The 27,261-nt window shown below is 41.0% G+C and overlaps 2 protein-coding genes across 2 annotated transcripts in view; both read left to right on the top strand.

The window, feature by feature from the left end:
* GABRB3 (gamma-aminobutyric acid type A receptor subunit beta3) overlaps positions 1 to 27,261 on the top strand; it is a 283,275-nt gene that overhangs the window by 16,560 nt on the left and 239,454 nt on the right. The window lies entirely within an intron of this gene.
* LOC129633799 (tRNA pseudouridine(38/39) synthase-like) lies at positions 17,285 to 18,506 on the top strand. Its single transcript, XM_055555725.1, has 2 exons — positions 17,285 to 17,422; positions 17,729 to 18,506. The coding sequence occupies exon 2, from the start codon at positions 17,731 to 17,733 to the stop codon at positions 18,298 to 18,300; it is 570 nt and encodes a 189-aa protein (XP_055411700.1). The 5' UTR covers positions 17,285 to 17,422; positions 17,729 to 17,730; the 3' UTR covers positions 18,301 to 18,506.

Raw genomic sequence — 27,261 nt, 5'->3', positions numbered from 1 at the left:
GAAGGCAGAAATTCTCCCTTATCCAGCTGTGAACTTTGTAAATGATCACAACACCCATGGAGTTTTCTATATAACATGTGACTTTGTGTTAGCATGCCGTGTTCTTAACATTGGGTGCAGGAATGTTCTCTGACTTTATATTGTGAAAAGAAGGCTGGGGACAGCAGTGTGCCTGCCTGTTGAGAATTTAGGTACTCACTGCACCTTTACTGAGCCACCTTGACTCTGTACCATAGGTGGCTGCCCCTAGGAGGATGATGAGCTCCACTTTAGAGACGCAAACACTCCCAGTAGTTCCACTTTTTTCAAAGGAAAACATAAGAAGAACAGAAGTAAATAAAAGTGTCCATTGTTTTCCAAAATAAAAAAAAAAAATTCCCCACTATGAAAATTTAGAACAGATAGAAAAATACATTTGGATGTATTTTTTTCTTTTTTTTTCACGCACATGTAATATAAATGTGTATTTTACATACTATATGGGTAAGTTTTTATCATTCTTTTGCATGTAACTTTATGTTACAGACACTTCCATACTGAACATATTTTACAGATACTTTAAGAACTATATGCTATTTTCTTGCGTGAAAGTGAAGTCACTCAATCGTGTCCAACTCTTAGCGACCCCATGGACTGCAGCCTACCAGGCTCCTCCGGCCATGGGATTCTCCAGGAAAGAGTACTGGAGTGGGGTGGCAGTGTATAATTAATATTATCCTATTATATGTTTAGCTGCTTGTTCTGATACACTAAATGGTGTTTTGATGAATATCCTTGTGTGTAAATTATTATGCATATTTTTCTTGAGAAATATTTCAGTAGGAGGATTACTGAGTCAGATAGTATGAATATTTTTAGGTGTTTGATACACATAACCAAGTAGCTTTAAAGAAATGATCTGTTTGTTTGGGATCCACTGAGTTGCCTAAAAACTGTTTTATATTTAATATTCTAGAATAAGTGTATCTTTTGGTTAATGGAAAGAGAACAATAGCTTATAAAATTGAGTTAAACCCCAAAACTATTCTTCACTTTACCATGACTCCAGCACAGTCTCATCTAACAAGAAAAATATATCATTAATTTGGCTTTATATAAAAACTGACTTTATCTTAATTTTATATTTGGTATTCTAATAAATATATAAGGAACATCACAACTTCAGGTCACTGTTTTGAATGAAACAGAATAAATTATAGTTCCCCAAATAACTTTTATATTTGAGTACTAAAATTATCAGAAATCAAGCCTAAGACACTGTAAAAAAGTTATTTTCGGGGGCTTTGAGGTCAGAGTTGACCATTTTTATATCAGTTCACTCTCTCAGTCATGTCCGACCCTTTGTGACCCCATGGACTGCAGCACACCATGCTTCCCTGTCCATCACCAACTCCCAGAGCTTACTCAAATTCTTCTCCATTGAGTCAGTGATGGACATGACTCGGAGATCCAAGCATCTCCTGCCTTCAGTCTTTCCCAGCATCAGGGTCTTTTCCAATGAGTGAGTTCTTCATATCAGGAGGCCAAAGTTTTGGAGTTTCAGCATTAGCATCAATCCTTCCAATGAATATTCAGGACTCATTTCCTTTAGGATTGACTGGTTGGATCTTCTTGCAGTCCAGGGGACTCTCGAGAGTCTTCTCCAACACCACAGTCCAAAAGCATCAATTCTTTGGTGCTCACCTTTCTTTATAGTCCAACTCTCACATCCATACATGACTACTGGAAAAACCAAAACTTTGACTAGACTACTTTGTTGGCAAAGTAATGTCTCTGCTTTTTATTATGCTGTCTAGGTTTGTCGTAGCTTTTCTTCCAAGGAGCAAGTGTTTTTTAATTTCATGGCTGCAGTCACCATCTGCAGTAATTTTGGAGCCCAGAAAAATAAAGTCAGCCACTGTTTCCATTGTTTCCCCATCTATTTGCCATGAAGTGATGGGACCAGATGCATGATCTTAGTTTTCTGAATGTTGAGATCTAAGCCAACTTTTTCACTCTTCTCTTTCACATTCATCAAGAGACTCTAGTTCTTCTTTGCTTTCTGCCCTAAGAGTGGTGTCATCTGAGTATCCGAGGTTATTGACATTTCTCCTGGCAATCTTGATTCCAGCTGTGCTTCATCCAACCCAGCATTTCTCACGATGTACTCTGCGTATAAATTAAATAAGCAGGGTGACAATATACAGCCTTGACGTACTCCTTTTCCGATTTGGAACCAGTGTGTTGTTTCATGTCCAGTTCTAACTGCTGCCTCTTGACCCACATACAGGTTTCTCAAGAGGCAGGTCAGGTGGTCTGGTATTCCCATCTCTTGAAGAATTTTCCACAGTTTGTTGTGATCCACACAGTTAAAGGCTTTGGCACAATCAATAAAACAGAAGTAGATATTTTTCTGAAACTCTCTTGCTTCTTTGATGAGCCAATGGATGTTGGCAATTTGATCTGTGGTTCCCCTGCCTTTTCTAAATCCAGCTTGAATTTCTGGAAGTTCACAATTTATGTACTATTGAAGCCTGGTTTAGAGAATTTTGAGCATTAATTTGCTAGTGTGTGAAATGCATGCAATTGTGTGATAGTTTGAGCATTCTTTGGCATTGGAATGAAAACTGACTTTTTCCACTCTGTGGCCATAGCTGAGTTTTCCAAATTTGCTGACATATTGAGTGCAGCACTTTATCAGCATTATCTTTGAGGATTTGAAGTAGCTCAACTGGAATTACATTACCTCCACAAACTTTATTAGTAATGATCCTTCCTAAGGCCCAGTTGACTTTGGACTCCAGGATGTCTGGTTCTAGGTGAGTGATCACACCATTGTGGTTATCTGGGTCATGAAGATCTTTTTTTTTTTTTAATAGTTCTTTTGTGTAATCTTGCCACCTGTTCTTAATATCTTCTGCTTCTGTTAGGTCCATACCATTTCTTTCCATTTTTGTGCCCATCTTTGCATGAAATATTCCTTTGGTATATCTGATTTTCTTGAAGTGATCTTTAGTCTTTCCCACTCTATTGTTTTCCTCTACTTCTTTGCTTTGATCACTGAGGAAGGCTTTCTTATCTCTCCTTGCTGTTCTTTGGAACTGTGTATTCACATGGGTATATCTTTCCTTTTCTCCTGTGCCTTTCACTTCTCTTCTTTTCTCAGCTATTTGTAAGGCCTCCTCAGACAACCATTTTGCCTTTTTGCATTTCTTTTTCTTGGGGATGGTCTTGATCCCTGGCTCCTGAACATTATCATGAACCTCTGTCCATAGTTCTTCAAGTACTCTGTATATCAGATCTAATTCCTTGAATCTATTTGTCACTTCCACTGTATAATCATAAGGGATTTGATTTAGGTCATATCTGAATGGTCTAGTGGTTTTCCCTTCTTTCTTCAATTTAAGTCCAAATTTTGCAATAAAGAGTTCATGATCTGAGCCAGTCAACTCCTGGTCTTGATTTTGCTGAGTATATAAAGCTTCTCTATCTTTGGCTGCAAAGAATATAATCAATCTGATTTCGGTATTGACCATCTGGTGATGTCCATGTGTAGAGTTTTCTCTTGTGTTGTTGGAAGAGGGTGTTTGCTATGATCAGTGTGTTCTTTTGGCAAAACTGTTTGTCTTTGACCTGCTTCATTTTGTACTACAAGGCCAAATTTGCCTGTTACTCTAAGGTATCTCTGGACTTCCTGCTTTTGCATTCCAGTCCCCTATAATGAAAAGGACTTCTTTTTAATGTGTTAGTTCTAGAAGTTCTTATAGGTCTTTATAGAACCATTCAACTTCAGCTTCTTCAGCATTACTGGTTGGAACATAGACTTGGATTACTGTGATATTGAGTGGTTTGCTTTGGAAACTAACAGAGATCATTCTTTTGTTTTGAGAGTTCACCAAAGTACTGCATTTTGGACTCTTTTGTTGACTATGATGACTACTCCGTTTCTTCTAAGAGATTCCTGCCCACAGTAGTATATATAATGGTAATCTGAGTTAATTTGCCCGTTCCATTGCATTTTAGTTCACTGATTCCTAAAATATCGTGTTCACTCTTGCCATTTCCTGTTTGACCACTTCCAATTTATCTTGATTCATCAACCTAACATTCCAGGTTCTTATACTATATTGTTCTTTACAGCATCAGACTTTACTTTTGTACATCAGACTTTACCTCCATTTTTATATGGATGCCCAGATTTTACCAATACATTTCAAATACAGTGTAGCCCCATATTTAATCTCTATAACTGAGGAGCACTTTGGTCCTTTTGATGTTTGAGTGTGTGGGGCCCTTTTGATGTTTGAGTGTGTGGGGCCTCTGGCTGTGTACGTGTAGGGAAGTCCTGGGTCCTGGCGTGGGCAGGTCTTGTGTGTCAGGAGTGCAGTGAGGCTGACATGATGGCTGCATCTGGTAAACTTGAGGTTTTGTTTAATGAAGTATTAACTTACTTTGCCTACTTGAGTAACATTTCAGGTGACTGTTTTCTGTAGTTAATGCGGAAAAAATCAGATTATTATTTCATTTGATCCAAAGTTTGGTCTGCTGATGCAGAGAAAAAAAATTAAGTGATGGTTAACATTTAATTGGAAGGTAGTTTAAATCTAAATTTATTTTGGATTTTTCCATATTGTTTATGAGATGAATGGGTAACCATTTTCCTCACCAACCTATTTTGAATCCTGCTGTCATGCTCGGAAATAGCATCTCAGTGAAAACCATTCAGGAACACTATCATTTTATAAAAATTTTCACCTACCCCTGAGTTTTATTTTTTTAATCTTTTCTTTTTTTAAAAAAACTTCAAGATCACACTTTTGCCATCTGCTTTTGAGAAGACTCGTTTCACTGTCACTTGTCTTTCCCAGTCTCCTGCCTGTCAACAGTTTTAATTTCATTCATCCTGTCCTTAAGCATTGATTCTACCTTACCTTCTAGATGCCAAAGAAATCTATTTGAAGTTTCTCCAGCCCTTTGACATCATGGTTGTGTTTAGCCCTTGCCCAGCTTTCAAAATGATGTTGGTCACCCAACTAGGAGAAATGGTCTCTGACTACAAGAAGTCTCCCAATAATTTTATTATTTAACATTCATCGTCTTCACCATGCAGAGCATTCTGTCTCTTCTTAAGGCCTCCCCTCTCACTTCCCATCTTTCCTCGCAGTTGAGCTCAAATGAGAAGATTATAGTATGGGTTTACTTCCTCCTCTTTGGCAGGATGCATGGGCTCTGCCCACATGTCTTTCTCAGAGGAAGGCGTCTCTCCTCCTATCAGAAGTTATTCTTGCTCTCTGTGCTCTGCATTTTGGCTTTTCCTGTGCCCACATTCACTGTTTGCTTTGCAACATATCTTCCTCTCCATTAGGTTCTTTCTTGTAGTCTTTAATGGGAAAAAGAAAGAATCTGTATTTAAAAGAGACACTCTAAGCTTCCCATAACTGTGCGGCCCCTAACTGCTGAATTCTGTTTTACAGTCATTTTCCTTGACTGTATGTCTCTGGGATGAGTATCAACCTGTAGCCCTTGTCTCTATCCTTGCTGGTGAGTGCTGGGGACTGTGTGTAAAAGGGGTAATTAAGAATCACTCTGTGGCATGTCAAATCTTGGTTGCCAGCCTCCTGAATTGTGATTTTCCACCTTGTCACTCAATCCTGAAGATAATTTTCATCTCTTTCCTCTTTCTCTAGTGTCTAATTATTCATGGTGTTGCACAGTAATTTTGATAATGTATTGAAGACTCCCTTTTTCACATGACACTAGTTTGGAGCCCTCAAATGTAGGGATCTGTGATCTGTCTTAAATCTATGATTATCCTCTCTTCTTGTTCCACTTGTGTTGTATGACCACTTGGTCCTTCTTGTCCTTTTTTAGGATGGGAGCCCTCAATGACTCCAGAGTGCCTCTGGGTGTGGTAGAGTGGGGTACCTGGAGTTAATGCCCACTGTGGCTGGGATGCTAAGATTAAGAACTAGTTCCAAGGTCTAGGGAAAAGAGCCTGTGGGCTGTGTCAGTGGACATCTTCTGAGCTCCAAGAAAAGAGACTGGAGCAGATTTGAGGTTCTCAGTACATATCAGAGCCTTCACCATTTGGTTTGTACAAGGGGTGATTTTAGGGTTCTTTCTGAGAAAGTGCAAGAACAAAAGAAGTGGTAGCACTGGATGACTGTGATGGGTTTGGACTTGACACTGGTGCCTCCCAGAATCTAAGAGCAGAGCTCTTCCTGTGATAAGGTCAATCAGCCCTATGTTTGCCCAACTTCAGATTATTTTAATCCTTAGTACAGTGTTAACATATTTCTTTTTCTGTTGCTTTTCTGTTGGTCTCAAGTTTTTTCACTTGTAGACATCCTTCCTTGACCATAGTATATATCCTTTTACTTCCATATATTCCATACTACCAGCCATAAATAGATGTGTTGAAGATGAGTATTGATAGTGATCCTGTTCTATTCATAGACACGGCCAGAGGAAGACAAAGATCTATTCTCTCCAAGGAGACCATCACTATAAAGAAAGCTGTGGGGCAAATATGGAACCATTTAAAACACTCTTAACAGAGAGCACCCAATGAGTAATTGTGGGAATAATTGTGAAATTGTGAGAGATGGCAGGACACAGTCCATGGATTTGTATCCCCTAAAGTCACTGTTTTTACCCTGGATAAACTACATGATTATAAAGGAGAATCTCAGAAAGAAGGAGTGGGTATTAAGAGTTTCTTGGTCTGCTGGTAAAGTGACAGACACTGTGTTGTTTGAATTATGGAAAATACTTCAAAGCATGCTTTTTATACAGAAAATTATATTTCTTAGGGGGAGCAGGGGTGCTGTCTTGGCTAAAAGCCCTTATTTAATATGTACTTTCTCTTCTTGCCAAGTACCAATTAGAAGTCAGGTTGCATAGCCTATCAGTTAATTAGAGATGGAGATAAGACTTTCTGAGTGTGGTTCAAAAGCACAGTTTTTATTCATAAAATAATAAAAATATGAAATTAGCTAGAAAAGGAACAAATTGGACAATTTAAAACCTAGAGAAGTGGTTGTGAAATTAGTGCAATAACCAAATTTCATTTATTGGGATGCTGAATCAACAGTGGCACAGACACTTAAGATAGGCAGTAATGAATTAGATATATTGTGTGATTTTTTTTTTCCAGAGAGCTTGGATAATATTGGGAAATGATGAAAATTTGGAGCCAAACATCAGATTCCAAATTAAGAGGAGAAGGTGGACAGGTGGTTAGTTTAAGATCCTTTATCTCATGACCTTCTATGTCTAGAGAGCTCTTTTACACTGAAGGGAATCTGATCACTACTCTGTTATTACTTCTGGGCCTTGTTCCAGGAATTGGAAACCATAGACTCTGAAACAATGTACCTTTCCATCTGCAATTGTTCTGGATAAATTCCAGTGCATTTCTAGCTTGAATTTCCACATTGTTGCCAATGTTGTCAGTTGATATTTAAAAGGTTATTGTTGTTGCTGTTGCTGTTTAGTTGTTCAGTTGTGTCCCACTCTTTGGGACCTCATGGACTGTAGCCTACCAGGCTATGTGGGATATTCTAGGCAAGAATACTGGAGTGGGTTGCCATTTCCTTCTCTAGGGTATATTCCAGACCCAGGGATTGAACCTGCATCTCCTGCTTGGCAGGTGGATTCTTTACCACTGAGTCATCTGGGAAGCCCAAAAGGTTATGATATTTTAAATATTTGATTAACATAAATTGTAAACTGGTTTGTTAAGGAAAGGAAGGAATCCCATGAATTCTGGATAGCTTTATCATAAAAAAATTTTTTTTAATTTGCTAAAATGAAAAATACAAATGCTCAGATTTTGGAAAACTCTTACAAAAATGCATCATATAGCTTTCAACATTAGTAGTTCATGACTTTTCCATAGTCTAGAAAGATTTTGAAAAACTATAGAGACTTCCCCTATTCCCAGATGCTAATTGCATATTATAAAACGTAATTTTAGAGGAAAAAAAGAACAAAGTGCTTCATTATTATCAGTAGAACTTAAGAAAAAAAGTTGATCTATCATAATATCTGAAATAAACAAGCTTTGGGAAACTTTATTGTTCTCTGAGCAATTTCATATAGAAAACATTTGAAAGGCAGTGTCTAGGCAATGAATGGGGTCTAAGGCTTTAGTGTTCTTCTACTGTTAATTGAGGTCTTGGGTTTGAATGAATAATCTACATCCATAGATTATTGAAAATTTCATGTTAGGAAGTAGTTTCAAGTTCTTTTTTCACTGGACCTCTTCCAGAGTTACTGATGAGTAGCAAATGGAAGATTTGGAATTCTAGCTCCTTCTATTTCCTTGCCTTCCTTCTGGTGGAAGTGTTAATAAGCAAGAATGCAACTAAAAGGTGTGAAAACAGAAAGGAAGAATTAAATGAAGCTTTTCTTAAAACCCTCTGAACAGATTTCTAATTCCAGCCAAGATGGAGTAATCTTCCCTCATTCCTCCTGGCCTTCCCACTTACAAATAAAAAGTTCTGTTGTAACACAAAAAGCAAACATGGGAAGATTCTAAAGGTTGAAAGAAGGTCAGTTGCCTGTGGACCTTGGGACATGGCAGTGACTTGGTGTTGTTATCCCTAGGTCTTCTTTTTGCCTTTCATTTGTTCCAGAGAGTGTATTGGAAAGCCTACTGCCTAAAACTACCAACAAACACAGAGAAAAGTAACTCCAAAAAAAGCTTCTTAGCCAGATGATCAGGAAAAGCATTGCTTACCAGAAACAGAAACTTTTTGATAATACATGCTCAATTTCAGCCAAACACTAGTCAAAAACTACATACCTCCCTCCCCATGGTTTCAGCACAAACAGGTTTCAGTCAAACAGGGAGCTAATTTTCTACCCACTACCAAGTAAAATGGGTGGATGAGCTCCTAGGATACAGAAGAACTAAACATCACCTCAGTCAACAGGATCTGTTTGACATTTGTTGTTGTTGTTCAGTCACTAAGTTGTGTCCAGTTCTTTGCAACCCCATGGACTGTAGCACACCAGGCTTCCCTGTTTTTCAGTATCTCCCAAAGTTTGCTCAGATTAAAGTCCATTGAGTCAATGAAATTAAAAGACGCCTACTCCTTGGAAGGAGGGTTATGACCAACCTAGATAGCATATGAAAAAGCAGAGACATTACTTTGCCAACAAAGATCCGTCTAGTCAAGGCTATGGTTTTTCCAGTGGTCATGTATGGATGTGAGAGTTGGACTGGGAAGAAAGCTGAGCACCGAAGAATTGATGCTTTTGAACTGTGGTGTTGGAGAAGACTCTTGAGAGTCCCTTGGACTGCAAGGAGATCCAACCAGCCCATTCTAAGGAAGATCAGTCCTGAGTGTTCTTTGGAAGGAATGATGCTAAAGCTGAAACTCCAGGACTTTGGCCACCTCATGCAAAGAGTTGACTCATTTGAAAAGACTCTGATGCTGGGAGGGATTGGGGGCAGGAGGAGAAGGGGACAACAGAGGATGAGATGGCTGAATGGCATTGCCATTCAGTCGAGGGATGTGAGTTTGAGTGAACTCCAGGAGTTGGTGATGGACAGGGAGGCCTGGTGTGCTGCAATTCATGGGGTTGCAAAGAGTCCGACATGAATGAGCAACTGAACTGAACTGACTGACTGAGTCAATGATGCTTTCTAACTATCTCATCCTCTACTGCCCCCTTCTCCTCCTGCCTTTAATCTTTCCTAGCATCAGGGTCTTTTCCAATGAGTCATCTCTTTGCATCATGTGGCCAAAGTGTTGAAGCTTCAGCTTCAGCATCAGTCCTTCCAGTGAATATTCAAGACTGATTTCCTTTAGGATTGACTGGTTGGATCTCCTTGCAGTCCAAGGGACTGTCAGGAGTGTTCTCAGGTCCCATCAGTTCATGGCAAATAGAAGGAGGAAAAGTGGAAGCGGTGAAATTTTATTTTCTTGGGCTCCAGAATCACTGCAGATGGTGACTGCAGCCATGAAATTGAAAGACACTTGCTCCTTGGAAGGAAAGCTATGACAAACCTAGAAAGCATATTAAAAAGTAAAGAAATCACTTTGCTGACAAAGGTCCATATAGTCAAAGCTATGTTTTTTCCAGTAGCCATGTATGGATAAGAGAGTTGGGCCATAAAGAAGGCTGAGAACCAAAGAATTGATTGGCATTTAAGGAACACTTTACCCAACCACAGCAGAATACAGATTCTTTTCAAGTGCCCACCGAGTATTCCACAGTATAAATTATGTTCTGAGTCATAAGGCAAACCTCAACATATTTAAAAGCATTCATATCATGTAGTTTTCTAACCACAACAGAATCAAACTAGGAATCAGTGCAGAAAAACAACAGGAAAATCTCCAAATACCTGGAAATTAAACAGTAAACTGTTAAATAGTCCACAAGTCCAAGAAGGTGTCTCAGAGGAAATAAAAACATACATAATACTGAATGACAGTAAGAATGCAGCCTATCAAAATTTGTGTGACACAGTTAAAGCACTGCTGAGATGAAAAGTTGTAGCACTAAATGCTTACTTTAAAGAAGGGAGGGCTTTCAATTCTAAGTCCTTAAAAGCAAGAAGAGACATATCAAAGTAAACCCAAACCAAGCAGATGTACAAGCAGATGTGAAAATAAGAGTAAAAATAAATGAAATTGAAAATAAGAAAATAGTAGAGAAAAACTGATCATATATGAAGTTGAATTTTCCAAAAATTGATTAAATTGCTAAATTGTGGATAGGAATAACAGGAAAAGACAAATCACCGATGTCAAGAATGAAACGGGAATTATCATTCCATATCTTGCACTCATTTAAAGGAAAATGAGGGAATAGTACAAACGAACAACTTTACACAATTAAGTTCAACAACCTAACAAAAAAAGACCAGTTTTTAAAAATCATAAATTACTGAAACATACCCAAGTGAATTAGATAAGTTGAATATTTCATTAGTGACTAAAGAAATTGAATTTGTAATTGGAAGTTCTCAAACAAGAAATCTCTGGGCCCAAATAATTTTGCTGGAGAATTGTAGAGTACATTTAAAGAAGAATTAAATTCTAGAGTACACAGTCTCCTCTAGAAAACAGAAGAGGCGGGAACAGGTCCTGACTCATTTTATAAAGCTGTTATTGCCCTGATATCAACCCAGAGAAAGACAGCACACAGGGAGAAACCAAAAAAGTAAAGCTCTCAAGAACACTGTCACAAAAATTCTGAGCAAGATATTTATATTCCAAGTCCAACAATGTATGAAAGGAATTCTACACCATGTCCACGTGTCATTCTAGGTAAATAAATGGTGGGCTCAGTGATCACAAGTCAATCCGTAATTCCATATCAAGAGGCTAAATAAGAAAAAAAAATCACATGCTATATCAATAGAGACAGAAGAGGCACTCGAAAAATACAACATTCACTCATGATAAAAATTTTCAGCAAATTAAGAGTAGAAAATTTCCTTCATCTGTAAAGAGAATATACCAAAAACTGTAGCTGTCATTGTGCTTACTGGTGAAGGACTTCTCCCCCCTCTGAAATCAGGAATAAAGCAAAGACTTCACTTTGCTTCATAGGAAATGAAGCAAAGACACTCTCACCTTTCTTCTGCTGCTCAATTCAGCAAAGCAAGAAAGAAAAGGAGAGGGCATACGGACTGAAAGGGGAGAGTCGGTGTAGATGGCACCGAGGTAGATGGTCGGTGACACCATTGTGTAGACAATCCCAGGGAATCTACATAGAAAGTCCTAGCCCTAATAAGTTCTAGGTCTTAGGGTACAAGATCAGCATGAAAATCAGTCCGATAACTATATAGTAATAGCAGACACGGAAACTGAGATTAAAATAAAAACATTCAAACTCACTTCCAAGAAAATGAAATACTTTGGTATAAACTTCATAAAACAGTCATAGAACCTGTATGTGGAAAATTATAAAGTACTGAAAAGAAACAAAAGTGAAAGTGAAAATTGCTCAGTCGTGTCTGACTCTGCGACCCCATGGACTGGAATTCTCCAGGCCAGAAGACTGGAGTGGGTAGCCTTTCCCGTCTCCAGGGGATCTTCCCAACCCAGGGATCAAACCCAGGTCTCCTGCATTGCAGGTGGATTCTTTACCAGCTGAGCCACAAGGGAAGCCCAAAAGAAATAAAAGACCTGAATAAATGGAGAAATCTGTTTGATAAATTGGAAGACTCGTCATAGTAAAACTTTAATTCAAATTGATGTGTAAGTTTTATGCAATTCCTATCAAAATCCCAGTAAGATATTTGTTGACATAGATAAATTTATTTTAAACAATACATGGAAAAGCACAGGGGCAAGGAGAGCTAATCAAATTATCTTCAAAAAGAAGAAAACAGTGAGAGAGCAACACCCTCTAGAATATTTGTGATAATTATATAACCATAACTCAGTGGGTTTTGGTGGAAGGATAGACATATTGATCACTGAATAGAATAGTGAATATGAAAATAGACCCACACACATAGGCCGAAGTGATATTTAACAAAGGTTCAAAAGCAACTTTGTAGAAGAAGGTTGTTCTTTCCAACAATGATGATGGAGCAGTTGAACTTCAACCTAAACCTCAGACATATATAAACATTTACACAAAATGGACTTTAGAAGAAGACATAGAACATCTTTAGGACCTAGGTTTAGGGAAAGAGGTTTTAGACTTGACATCAAAGGCATGATTCATGAAAGGAAAAGTTGGTAAGTTGGACCTCACCAAAATTAAAATATTTGCTCTGCAAAAGATTCTGTGAAGAAGAAAGAAGGACAGGTTGTATACTCAAAGAAAATTTCTGCAAACTATATTTGACAAAAGACTTGGATCTAGACTATATAAATTAGAAATTAGTAAAATAGGCAAAAGAGATAACGCACAGGCCATAAAATAAACACATGAATAGATGTTCACTATGTAAACATCTATCAGGATGACTATAATGAAAGTGACAGCATCCAATACTGGCTGGAAAGTGTGAAGAAGCTGGAGCACTCATATCGCTTGTGGGACTGCAAAGTAGTATAGTCACTACAGAAAATAAGTTGTCGGTTTATGGTCAGTTAAATATGCAGTTATGACACAACCCAGCAATTGTATTCTTTGGCATTTATCCAAGAAGAAAGAAAACCTGTCACTCAAAAAGCTGTTAATGAATATTCATTGCAGCTTAATATGTAATAGCCCCAAATTGGAAACATAACCAAATCCTTGAGTGGGTGAATAGTTCAACAAATGTGGTCCATCCACACCTTGGAATATTACTCAGCAATAAAAAGGAATGAATTGTTTATACACACAAGTTGGATGAATCTCATGGAATTATGCATTTGGATAAAGCCTAATCTCTAAAGGTCATGTGCTATCTGGTTCTATTTATCTAACGGTTTTAAAACAAACAGTAGAGAAAGAGGACAGATTAGTGGTTGTTAGTGGTTACAGAGGGAGAAGGAAGGGTGGTGGGTGCAGTTATAACTGGGGACGGGAGGGTGGTGTGTGATGGAACACATTTGTATCTTGACTGTGGTTACACAGATCTCCACCTGTGCTACAATTTCAGATAACTATAACCACCACACCCTGTCCCCACAATACATGCAGACATAAATGAGTGCATGTGAGCATGGTGAAATCTCAGTGAGCTCTGTGGATTGTACTCATGTCAATTTCCTGGTTTTGATAGTACACCACAATTATGCTAGAGATAACCATCAGAGAATGCAATGGCAACCCACTCCAGTACTCTTGCCTGGAAAATCCCATGGACGGAGGAGCCTGGTAGGCTGCAGTCCATGGGGTCTCGAAGAGTCGGACACGACTGAGCGACTTCACTTTCACTTTTCACTTTCATGCATTGGAGAAGGAAATGGCAACCCACTCCAGTGTTCTTGCCTGGAGAATCCCAGGGACGGGGGAGCCTGGTGGGCTGCCGTCTATGGGGTCGCACAGAGTCAGACACGACTCAAGCGACTTAGCAGCAGCAGCAGCAACGATTGGAGGAAACTGGGTGAAAGGTACATGGTGCTTCCTTGTTCATTTTTTTTCAATATCCTATAAATCTATAATTATTTCAAATAAAAATCAATTCTGAAGACTGTGTGTATATGTATATATATATGTAAATGTGTAAATATATATTTTGTTATTGTTGTTGTTCAGTCATTAAGTCACGTCTGACTCTTCGCGACCCCATGGACTGCAGCATGCCAGGCTTCCCTATCCTTTACTACTTACCAGAGTTTGCTCAGATTCACATCCATTGAGTCATCAATGTTGTCTAACCATCTCATCCTCTGCTTCCCCCTTCTCCTTTTGCCTTCAATCTTTCCCAGCATCAGGGTCTTTTCCAATGAGTCAGCTCTTCGCATCAGGTGGCCAGATTATTGCAGGTTCAGCTTCAGTATCGGTCCTTCCAATGAATATTCAGAGTTGATTTCCTTTAGGATTGACTGGTTTGATCTCCTTGCAGTCCAAGGGATTCTCAAGAGTCTTCTCCAGCACCATGATTCAAAAGCATCAGGACTCACCCTTCTTTATGGTCCATCTCTCACATCCATACATGACTACTAGAAAAAACATAGCTTTGACTATACAGACCTTCGTCAGCAAAGTGATGTCTCTGCTTTTTAATATGCTGTCTAGGTTTGGCTTCCCTGGTGGCTCAAAGGTTAAAGCGTCTGCCTGCAATGCGGGAGACCTGGGTTCGATCCCTGGGTTGGGAAGATCCCCTGGAGAAGGAAATGGCAACCCACTCTAGTATTCTTGCCTGGAGAATCCCCTGGACGGAGGAGCATGGTGGGCTACAGTCCACGGGGTCGCAAAGAGTCAGACATGACTGAGCGACTTCACTTCACTTCAGGTTTGTCATAGCTTTCCTTACAAGGAGCAAGCATCTAATTTAATGACTGCAGTCACCATCCACAGTGATTTTGGAGCCCAGGAAAATAAAATCTATCACTGATTCCATTTTTTTCCCTTCAGTTCAGTTCAGTTCAGTCGCTCAGTAGTGTCCGACTCTTTGCGACCCCATGAATCACAGCACGCCAGGCCTCCCTGTCCATCACCAACTCCCGGAGTTCACCCAAACTCATGTGCATCAAGTCAGTGATGCCATCCAGCCATTTCATCCTGTTGTCCCCTTCTCCTCCTGCCCCCAATCCCTCCCAGCAACAGAATCTTTTCCAATGAGTCAACTCTTCGCATGAGGTGGCCAAAGTATTGGAGTTTTAGCCTCAGCATCAGTCCTTCCAAAGAACACCCAGGACTGGTTTCCTTTAGGATGGACTGGTTGGACCCTTTATGTAAGTATAAATAATAAGTGAAATGTTTTTTGAGAATGTATCTTGAGAGTTGATAATATGTGTTTCAAAGTCGTGAGCTTGATACTAGTTATTCAGGTTTTAATCAACGTTTCTGTTATTACTGAGTTAGTTGAAAATAATTTCTACTGTAGCTGATAATTGTATTTATTTCTGTAAGGAAGCATAGTTTAAAGTTAAAAAGAAGGAAAAAGAAATGGGAGTTACAAAAGTAGTCAACTGTCCATACAGCTTATCTAATTTTCCTAATCAAATATCTGAGAATTTTCATGCTTAAATGCACTTTCTAGGCAAGGTCCTGATCTGCAGTACATTAAATGGAGAAGAGCAGGCCGACTGTGCTATTATTATGTGCCTCATTTAGAAACACTCACCTGTGTAGAATCCTTTTTCTTTAGATTGTGCTAAGCTTTGCTGGTTATTTCAGTGGGAGACAATCTCAGGCACGTGGGAAGGGGGATTAAGCACATTGGGCTTCACTTTTGGTGACTAGCACCTGTTCTTCCCCCCAAGTTGCCCAGTTTGTAAATGTAACCCCCCTCCTCCTTAGTGGGAAGGGTTGAGAAGAGGCCTTGTTTCACAGACGCCTGAGATGTGTTCAGGGAGGAGTGCTCGGTGCATCCGTACTCCTCTTGGTGTCTGTGTGCTTGGGTGTCATCTCCGCTGACAATCCGCTCGCTTGTTAACGGCAGCAGTGGACATGTTTCAGGGTAGAAGTTTACGGGAGGACTGAGTTGGCAAAGAGTCACTGTCTTGCCAGAATAGGGCCTTTTCCTATTAAGACTGTCTTGCTGTATTTTGCTTAGTAATGAAACATAGAAAAATCAATGCAATCTTCACTTTTCCTACAATTTTTAAGTTTTTTGTTCTAGTTTGGAATATTCATGGAGCTAATACAATCTTATAGGAACACCAAGTTACACACCAACAGGCATCTTTCTGAATCAGAAAACATTTATAATAATACCAGTAATCAAGGACTTGCAATTGTAACAGGTAAAGATTACACAGATAAACTTTAACAGCCATCTGCCATGGAAGGAAGCTGAGAGTGTAATTTCTCCAAGCCACATACCTTTCATGTAGCCAGGTGTGAACCCCCAAACCTGAAATCTTTCTACTATGAAACAGAATGGCTTTCGGGATACAAAACCTTGGGTTAAGGGTTGTGGGAGGATGGAAATGGAGAGGGGAGGGAAGAGGAAAGTGTATCCATTCCATGTGTACCATCTATTTTTGAGGAAAATAAAGTTCAATTACAATGTAATGGTGTGATGGAAAGGCTTAATAGTTTATAAATGTTAGTCCTGCTCAAATTAATATGTAATTAAAATGGAATCTCAATTATGATCTGAATTTTAGGTAAGAATGTGATAAACTGATAAATTTCATGTAGCAGAATAAATGGGTGGTAATAACAATAAGAAATAACAAATTGGGAGAAAAAATTAATTATGAGAACTTTCTTTACCAGGTATTTAAAAAGGTAAATTGCAGTAAGGATGATGTAGTAAGTCAATGGAAGAGAAAGTCCAGTAGAAGACACATTCATATATGGGAAAATGATGTTTCAAACCAGAGCCAAATGGTTTGCTATGAAAAGTGTTAGATACTTGGTTTTCAGCCTCATGCCATTTATAAAATATCTGCCTTATAAAGGCTTGCTGCTGCTGCTGCTAAGTCACTTCAGTCGTGTCTAACTCTGTGCAACCCCATAGATGGCAGCCCACCAGGCTCCCCCATCCCTGGGATTCTCCAGGCAAGAACACTGGAGTGGGTTGCCATTTCCTTCTCCAATGCATGAAAGTGAAAAGTGAAAGTGAAGTCACTCGGTCGTGTCCGACTCTTCTCGACCCCATGGACTGCAGCCTACCAGGCTCCTCCGTCCATGGGATTTTCTAGGCAAGAGTACTGGAGTGGGGTGCCATCGCCTTCTCCGTATAAAGGCTTTCACATGTTTAAAAACTTGGGTAGGAGGAAAGCTGCGTGGCCGACAACGGGAAGATAGGGTGGATCTCTGTATTTATTCCTGAAGTTGTCATATCATGGCTGAAAATGACACAGACAGAATCCAGACTGAGAAACTCCTAAAAAGAGTACAGGAACTGGAGCAGGAGGTAAAACGACTTAAAAAAGAACAGGCCAACAATAAGGACTCAAACATTAGAGAGAATTCTTCAGGAGCTGGGGGAAAAGCTAAGCGTGCCTTTGATTTCAGTGCTCACGGTCAAAGACATGTAGCTCTAAAGATCGCCTACCTGGGCTGGGGATATCAGGGCTTTGCCAGTCAGGAAAACACAAGCAATACAATTGAAGAGAAACTGTTTGAGGCTCTAACCAAGACTCGACTGGTAGAAAACAGGCAGACATCCAACTATCACCGGTGTGGGCGAACAGACAAAGGAGTCAGTGCCTTTGGACAGGAATGGAGAAGCCAGAGGTTATTGATGAACTGCTGAACATAGAGAAGAATCCCCAGAAGCCTCAATATAGTATGGCTGTGGAATTTCCTTTAGTCTTGTATGACTGTAAGTTTGAAAATATTAAGTGGATCTATGACCGGGAAGTTCAGGAATTCAATGTTACCCACCTTCAGCAACTTTGGGCTAATCATGCTGTGAAAACTCAGATGTTGTATAGTATGCTACAAGGCCTGGACTCTGTTGCACTACCCTGTGGAACAGGACCAAAGATGGATGGAATGATAGAATGGAGAAATGTTAAGCCCTCTGTCACAAAGCAGACCAGTGCCTTTGTAGAAGGAGTGAAAATGCGCACTTATAAGCCCCTAATGGATCGTCCTAAATGCCAAGGATTAGAATCCCGGATCCAGCATTTTGTACGTAGGGGACGCATTGAACACCCACATTTATTCCATGAGGAAGAAACAAAAGCCAAAAGGGACTATAGTGACACACTAGAGGAAGAAAATACTGTTTTTGAGAAACCAACGAAGAGAATTTGTGTTGATACAGAACTTAAAAGCATCATTTAACCACAGAAAACTCAACAAGATCTAGGAGGCAACAAAACACCATTAGGCTAAAGAAGTCTTTCTTGAACAAGAAAAAGTTTAAACATTCCTTCATTCCTGTCCAGAAGAACTAGAGGTGGGAGAAGCAAGAAGATATTTTTAAATGGACATATATTTACATACACCTGGAAACCTGTGCCTTGTGTTCAAATTCATTAAAACCAGAATCCACAAGTTAAAAAAAAAAAAAAAAAAAAACAAACTTGGGTAAATATAGGCATATATTTGGACTGTATTTGTGAATTTAAGTTATAAGCCCAGGGTAGAGAAGTTTCTTGCTTTTAGTTTTTAAGCAGTACCTCAAGATAGATCAGACACTTAAGAGGAAAGAGTTAAAACTAAACATTGGGTTTTATGGCCAGTACACATGGCGCATGGTAAATATTCATTGTAGTTAAAGGACTCCCAGAGTTAGGAGACGTCAGAGAGCTAGTTTTGGTAAATGACTCAACAGACAGACAAGCTATAGAAGAAATGTGGTGGAGAGGCAGGCAGTTTGGGTAACATGCTTAGGGAATCACCGGGAAGCAGGAGGGACATATCATTAATCCAGCATTACTAAGGCTGTAGGAAAGAGCACTTCTGACGGAGCTCTAGATAAGGACCATCTGACATGAAATAGCGCATTTTGAAACTTGCATACTTTTAGCTAAGAAGTTGCATCGTGAGTGTTTTCCTCTGGAAGCGTTTGTGTACTCATTACAATATTTGCACCATTCTTTATAACAGTGAGAAACTGAGAAGGAACTAAATGCCTCAGTAGAGGAGGCTGGTTAAATAAGGGTAGATACTTTCAGACGGTTGAGGCTTGTGAGACCTCTCAAAGAATGAGGTGAATGTATACACACGATGTGGTCCACAAATATTTGCAAAACTGTGTGTGGTATGAACATAAATTTGGAAGAAATATGTCTATATTTGGATGTGGTCTCGAAGGATATTCATCAATTATACTGTGTTTTATTGAACTTTTTTGGAGAATGTTAGGGAGATTGGATTATAGGTTATTTTAATTTATACATATATATATATATTTAGTTTTATGGCTAAATGACTTATCTTTTCTATGTAGAGATTAGAATTACTGGACAGCAGACTGTGGGATCTTGTGTCTCAGTATTGGGTAACAGGTCTTGTGCCCAGTGGAATGGCTGTAATATTTGTTCTCCTTCCTTCTCTGATAAGAATACATGGAAATCACTGAAATCAAGTATTCATGTGTTACAGGGAATTCAGGTCAGTTCACCCAAGGCTTATGTAATTTTCATTCTGACCTTAAACTTGGGACTACAAGGAATAAAAGACAAATAAAGTAGCAAGAGGTCTTCCCTGGTGGTCCAGTGGTTAAGAATCTGCCTTGCAATGCAAGGGACAAAGGTTCAATACCTGGTCTGGGAAGGTCCCACATGCTGTGGGGCAAGCTCTGGAGCTACAACTCCTGAGCACCCTAGAGCCGTGCCCTGCAACAGATGAAGCCATTGCACTGCAGCCGGAGAGTGGCCCCAGCTCTCTGCAGCTAGAGAAAGCCGTGCACAGAATGGGATACCCAGCCCAGCACCCCCCCCCCAAATCTTTAACACAAGTGGGCCAGGAACTTCTTTAAAGTGCTGGTTTCCACACACCCACCCAGACTTCAGCCCTATGAAGTAAGTGCTGTCCTCATGCCATTTCACAGGTGAAGACCCTGAGGTATCCGTGAGATTTTTATTGCTGCAGGCCCATAACCAGCTGGGGTTCAAATGGGAGTCTGTGCTCCTGACCTTGACTGTTTGCTTCTCACACTACTTCCACCTTCCAGGAACGCACATATGCATGTCCAGGAATCAGAGGACGTTTCTAATAGCTTCTCATCCAACTGGGAGGCTTTGAGAGGGGAAAAGGGCATTGCTAGTAGCCATTCTGGGACCAACAGAAGTGAGCCAGGGCTGCCTTGGAAAAGTGGGCCTGCTGATCGCTGTCACCCAGTGAGGTGTGTCTCAGGGCTCAGGTCAGAAAGTGCCCTCCTCCCAGAGATTCAGAAGAGGAAGAGGAGAGCCTGGTTGCAGGTAGAGGAGGGACTGTGTGGGGTCCCCCGAGGTACCAGGAGGTTGTCCTGGCACAGGGCACACAGAGTGGGAGGGGCGGCCTGGGTGCCACAGAGAAGAGGGAAACAGACCTTGTGAAGGGACACCCTTCCTCTCTTCCTACTGCCGGAACCGTGGCTCTGTCCTCAGGGCCCCACTGCTCCAATAATCTGCTTGTGGATCTTTTGGTCCTTGTAAGGCCAGTGTGCCTTCCACATTTGTGGTAACTTACTTATGGAGTTGGTGATGGACAGGGAGGCCTGGCGTGCTGTGGTTGTGGGGTTGCAAAGAGTCGGACGCGACTGAGTGACTGAACTGAACTGACTCACTAGCTTACTCAGCCAGGGTGTACTGGTCACATCTACTCTTGCTGGGGCCTGAGCTGGTGTGCACGGTCCACGTTCGTGGCTCACTCGAGTGTGTCTGCTGCTGGGGAGCAAAGGCCTCAGTGCAGAATCTTTGGCTGGCAGCTTGAGCCCAGAGCCTGGCATTACTGAGGTGGTGAGTGCAGGGGGAAAGAGTCACTTGGTCAGTCCCAGGAAACTACCGAATGCTGTCTGAGTGAGGAAGCGAGGATACCAAAAGCGACCTGCAGGAAGTTTATTTTATTGGCACGGTGATTCAAAACAGGAAATTCCTGGAGACAGAGACAGGTGAGCCTCCTGTGCAGGTATGGCAGCAGGGTCTATATTCAGATGAAGAGCTGGAAGATTGTTCTCGTGTGCATCCCCTTCTATTTTCTGAAGACAAAGAATAGACCTTATTTTAACCTCGGTTTCCCTTTTCTATTTTATAAATGTCTCTTAATCTTTTCCTAATGAATTCCAGTATTTCACTGTTATCAACTTGTGGTCTACACACATCAAGCATGTATCAATAATATTGAGAAGGATGTGTCTGTGAGAAAAGGAGGCTCCATCTTGCCTGTTGCTCCCATAGAAAGTGAATGAATTAATGCATTAATTTACTCAACAGATATTGACTGAACACCTGCTGCACCCTTGAGAGATTTCTGATTCTCCAGCAAAATGTTGAAACAATCAAATACTGTAAATAAGGAATTTCTGTCAATAAGGATAAAACTATCTTGATTTTAAAAAGAGGCAGCCCTTCCTTCTGCTTGCTGTTTCTGACACAGACACACACAAGAGAACACTGTGCACAGAATCACACTTGGTCGTGTGCCCTGGTTGTTTTCAGCACCAGCCTGTAGGGCTTTCTGTAGGCACCATTCTTACTGGGTGTGACCCATCTGGGGAGATGGCCCAGGGGAGCCCTCTGCTGCCCATTGTCAGCACGGGGCATGGAGCGGCTGGGCCACCCAGGCCACTTTGTCACTGTTGTGACCCCAGATTTGAGCTCCTGCCTTTGACAAGACCTTTCATGGTTGTTGTTAAAATTAAATGTCATGCAAAGAATATTGTGCTCAGTACGTCTTAGATCCTTCCACCCACATTGTTCTTCTCCCTTCACTGTCACATGAGAAACAACTCCCTCTCCTACTCTATCATTCAATTTTTTGTATATTATTAGTATGTGACTCGGGTAAAACTGTCTAATCCTCAGCATGCAGTAGCCTGGGAAGCTTCAGAGGCAGAGCCCTAGGCCCTTCTGAGGCAGCCCCTCTCTTGATTGTGTCTGCTCAGTTGCTCTGTCTGGGAGGAAATTCCAAGGTGGGGATGGGGGCAGAGTGTGGACCCTGTCCTGGGGTGAAGGCAGACGTGCTGAGAGGCGCTGGTGGGCACCAGGGGCTGTCAGCCATTCAGCGCTCCCTAAACTGGGTGCACTGCAAGCTTGGAGTTACCTCCCTACTAATATGGTGCATACCGTTTATTGAGTGTGAAGCTCATTGAGTATGAAATTACAGCCTAAAAGGGAATATAATCTCACTGAGAACAAGGGGGCAGAGATAAGAGCATAGTTGGTGAAATATTAACAGATTTGTACAATATGTGAGCAGACCCTTTGAAAAGCTGATATCTTGGGTTATTTCTCTTTCAACAGTCTACCACAAAGAAATATTCAGAAATGTAGACAAGGACTCATACCACATCTTAGTTTTAATAGCACAAAAAGCAAAAATGAACTCAGTGTTCAATGATCAAAAATGAACTCAGTGTTCAATGATCAATGTGTAAATCAAATTGAAAATTGAAATCACTCAGTTGTGTCTGACTCTTTTTGACCCAATGGGCTGTAGCCTACCAGGTTCCTCCATCCATGGGATTTTCCAGGCAAGAGTACTGGAGTAGGTTGCCATTTCCTTCTCCAGGGGTTCTTCCCAACCCAGGGATCTAACCCAGGTCTCCCGCATTGCAGGCAGATGCTTTACTGTCTGAGCCATTAGGAAAGCTGTGTAAATAAATGTTGGTACAAATTTGAAATAGTAGAACATTCAGTTTAGTCACTCAGTTGTGTCCAACTCTTTGTGACCCCATGGGCTGCAGCACACCAGGCTTCCCTGTCCATTACCAACTCCTGGAGCTTGCTCAAACTCATGTCCATCAAGTCGGTGATGCCATCCAACGATCTCATCCTCTGTCATCCCCTTCTCCTCGTGCTTTCAGTCTTTCCCAGCATCAGGGTCTTTTCCAATGAGTCAGTTCTTCGCATCAGGTGGTCAAAGTATTGGAGGTTCAGCTTCAGCATCAGTCCTTCCAGTGAACATTCAGGACTGATTTCCTTTAGGCTTGACTGGTTTGGTCTCCCTGCTGTCCAAGGGATTCTCCAAAGTCTCTCTAATACCACAGTTCAAAAGCATCAATTCTTTGGGGGCCCAGCTTTCTTTATGATCCAACTCTCACGTCCATGTTGCTGTAGTTTAGTCACTCAGTTGTGTCTGACTCTTTGTGACCCCATGGGATTCTCTAGGCAAGAATACTGGAGTGGGTTGCCATTTCTTTCTCTCTCATCCATACATGACTACTGAAATAAAAGCTTTGACTAGATGACCTTTGTTGGCAAAGTAATATCTCTGCTTTTTAATATGCTGTTTAGATTGGTCATAGCTTTTCTTCCAAGGAGCAAGCATCTTTTAATTTCATGGCTGCAGCCACCATCTGCAGTAATTTTGGAGCCCAAGAAAATTAAGTCTCTCCCTGTTTCCATTGTTTCCCCATCTATTTGCCATGAAGTGATGGGACCAGATGCCATGATCTTAGTATTTGAATGTTGAGCTTTAAACCAGCTTTTTCACTCTCCTCTTTCACTTTCATCAAGAGGCTCCTCAGTTCCTCTTCATTTTCAGCTATGAGTGTGGTGTCATCTGCATATCTGAGGTTATTGATATTTCTCCTAGTAATCTTGATTCCCGCTTGTGATTCAGCCAGCACAGCATTTTGCATGATATACTCTGCATATAAGTTAAATAACCAGGGCAACAGTATACACCTTTGATGTACTCCTTTCCCAGTTTGGAACCAGCCCATGTTTCCATGTCAGGTTCTAACTGTTACTTCTTGACCTGCATACAGATTTCTCAGGAGGCAGGTAAGGTGGTCTGGGTTTGCCATCTCTTGAAGAATTTTCCACAGTTAGTTGTGATCCACGCAGTCAAAGGCTTTAGTGTAGTCAATGAAGCAGTTGTTTTTCTGGAACTCTCTTGCTTTTCGATCCAATGGATGTTGGCAATTTGATCTCTGGTTCCTCTGCCTTTTCTAAATCCAGCTTGAACATCTGGAAGTTCTTGGTTTATGTACTGCTGAAGCCTCACTTGGAGAATTTTGAGCATTACTTTGCTAGTGTGTGAGATGAGTGCAATTATGCAATAATTTGAACATTCTTTAGCATTGCCTTTCTTTGAGATTGGAATGAAAACTGACCTTTTCTAGTCCTGTGGTCACTTGTAAGTTTTCCATATTTGAGTGCAGCACTTTAATAGCATCATCTTTGAGGATTTAAAATAGCTCAGCTGGAATTCCATCAGCTCCATTGGCTTTGTTCATAGTGATGCTTCTTAAGGCCCACTTGACTTTGCATTCTAGGATGTCTGGCTAAAGGTGAGTGATCACACCATCGTGGTTATCTGGGTCATTAAGATCTTCTTTGTATAGTTCTGTGTATTCTTGGTTCCTCTTCTTAACATCTTCTGCTTCTGTTGGGTACATACTGTTTCTGTACTTTACTGAGCCCATCTTTGCATGAAATATTCCTTTGGTATCTCTAATTGTTTTGATGAGATCTCTAGTCTCTTCCATTCTATTGATTTCCTCTATTTCTTTTCATTGAACACTGAGGAAGGCTATCTTACCTCTCCTTATTAGTCTTTGGAATGCTGTATTCAGATGGATATATCTTTCCTTTTCTCCTTTGCCTTTCACTTCTCTTCTTTTCTCAGCTATTCATAAGACCTCCTCAGACAACCATTTTGCCTTTTTGCATTTCTTCTTCTTGTGGAGGGTTTTAATCACTGCCTCCTTATGATTTATGAACCTCTGTTCATAGTTCTTCAGGCATTCTGTCTGTAAGATCTAATCCCTTGAATCTATTTGTCACTTCCACTGTATAATAAAAATTGTTGTTGTTAAGTTACTAAGTTGTGTCTGACTCTTTTGTGACCCCAGGGACTGTAGCCCACCAGGCTCCCCTGTCCATTGAATTTTCCAGGCAAAATACTGGAGTGGGCTGCCATTTGCTTCTCCAGGAGACCTTCCCATCTCAGGGTTCGAACCTGCGTCTCTTGCATTCACACGTGGCTTCTTTACCCCTGAGCCACCAGGGAAGCCCAGTAGTAAAAATAAATGTTTTAAAAAACCATGTCCTCATGGGATAGTGTTTGTATAATATCAAGTAAAAACTGGAATATGAAATTGTTTGAACAGAATAATCCCACTTTTAGGAGACTATCTGTCTACATTCTGAAGTAAATCAAAGTATTGATGTTAGCGAGTATATGAGAACTGACCAAAATAATCTCTTCCTGCTGGCTTACAGAATTCATCTGTTTTCAATTTGTATCTTGATGAAAATATTTACATTGATCTAGCCAAAGAAATATAAAGCCAAAAAAACTATGAAGAAAGCTGAATGCCAAAGAATTGATGCTTTTGAACTGTGGTGTTGGAGAAGACTCTTCAGAGTCCCATGGACAGCAAGGAGATCCAACCACTCCATCCTAAAGGAAATCAGTCCTGAATATTCATTGGAAGGACTGATGCTGAAGCTGAAGCTCCAATACTTTGGGCACCTGATGCAAAGAACTGACTCACTGGAAAAGACCCTGATGCTGGGAAAGACTGAAGGTGGGAGGAGAAGGGGACGACAGAAGTTGAGATGGTTGGATGGCATCACTGACTTGATGGACATGAGTTGGAGTAAACTCCGGGAATTGGTGATGGACAGGGAAGCCTGGTGTACTGCAGTCCATGGGGTCGCAAAGAGTCGGACATGGCTGAAAAACTGAACTGAACTGAACTGAGGCAAAGAAATGAAATGTATTTCTATTTGAAAACATGGAATGACCAATCTTGCTCTGCTCATATTTTCCATATCCAGTGTGTTTTGCGTGGCGCCTTCTTCCCCTAGACTGTTGTGTCGCCACTGCATTCCAGGCCCAGTCTTTTGAAGTGGACAGTGGAAATCACACAGACATGGATTATTTTTACAGTCAAGCGTTCTACAAGGAAGCAATGCCCGTGGCCTCAGCCGTGTTAATGGAGATAAACGTTCAGGGTTTCTCTGCTGCTCTGGGAGTCAGCACATGAGCGTGACCTAGCGCATCAGAAGGCAGTGACAGCTTCGGCAGGCCTGATGGTCACACAGGAGGCTAAGTGAGGAAATCAAGAGGGTCAGACCCGAAGGGAAATGGGGGCATATTGCCGGTTGTTTTCCTTCCTGGAAGATGCACTCTCTCCAGACCTGACCTGGCGAACATCGGTGAGCATGTCTGTGTGGGGGGTGTCCCAGGCACTCAGCGTCCCCAGGCCCTTCGTCCCTGCAGGCTGAGGCCTGTTGTCATCGTGTTGTCTGGTCCTTTGGTCAGTATTCGCTGAGTACCTGCTACCTGCCATCCTCGCAGGAGCGCCCGTCATGTGATGTCCGACTGGAAGTACACGCTAACTGGTTAATTCCTTCACTTTTGGTCTCAAAGCTGCGCTGTGCTCCTGACCCACCACCCTCAGCTGAAGGCCTTTCCCTGGAGGAATCGGCCCGCCTCCCGGAGACAGAGTGAAAATGGCAGGGTGCCTTCATCACGCTCTGGGTGAAAGATGCCGGGTAGAAATGTGTAACTAACAATTTTAGAGGGAATAGTCCTCCACATAGCAGTTCCTGTCATGTTTTATTATTTTCCTTCCCAATAAACTGTTGGTAAAGGAAATTCCATTATACCTTACTTTAAAACAAAGTACAAGAGCTGCCTTACAATTTTATCATGTGGTTGGATAGTGTATTTCCCTGATGCTTCATACTCATAAAGAAATAATTTTCTGTGATTCCGCTAAGGATACTGACTTATGTAAGTAGCTTCTATTTTGAAGGGTTTTCAAACATGATGGACGCTTTTGTGTTAGTGAATAATTATATCTGACTATCTACTGATGAATCTATCAGAAGTTAATATTTCCTTCACTTCAGTTCAGTTCAGTTGTGTCTGACTCTTTGCGACCCCATGGACTGCAGCACTCCAGGCCTCCTGGTCCATCACCAACTCCCAGAGTTTACTCAAATTCATGTCTACTGAGTCTGTGATGCCATCTAACCATCTCATCCTCTGTTGTCCCCTTCTTCTCCTGCCTTCAGTCTTTCCCAGCATCAGGGTCTTTTCAAATGAGTTGGTTCTTCACATCAGGTGGCCAAAGTATTGGAGTTTCAGCTTCAGCATCAGTGCTTCCAATGAACACCCAGGACTGTTCTCTTTTAA

The sequence above is a fragment of the Bubalus kerabau genome, chromosome 19 (genome assembly GCF_029407905.1).
Source record: "Bubalus kerabau isolate K-KA32 ecotype Philippines breed swamp buffalo chromosome 19, PCC_UOA_SB_1v2, whole genome shotgun sequence".
NCBI lineage: Eukaryota > Metazoa > Chordata > Mammalia > Artiodactyla > Bovidae > Bubalus > Bubalus kerabau.
The sequence above is the reverse complement of the archived record's forward strand: the minus strand, read 5'-3'. Positions and strand labels throughout refer to the sequence as shown.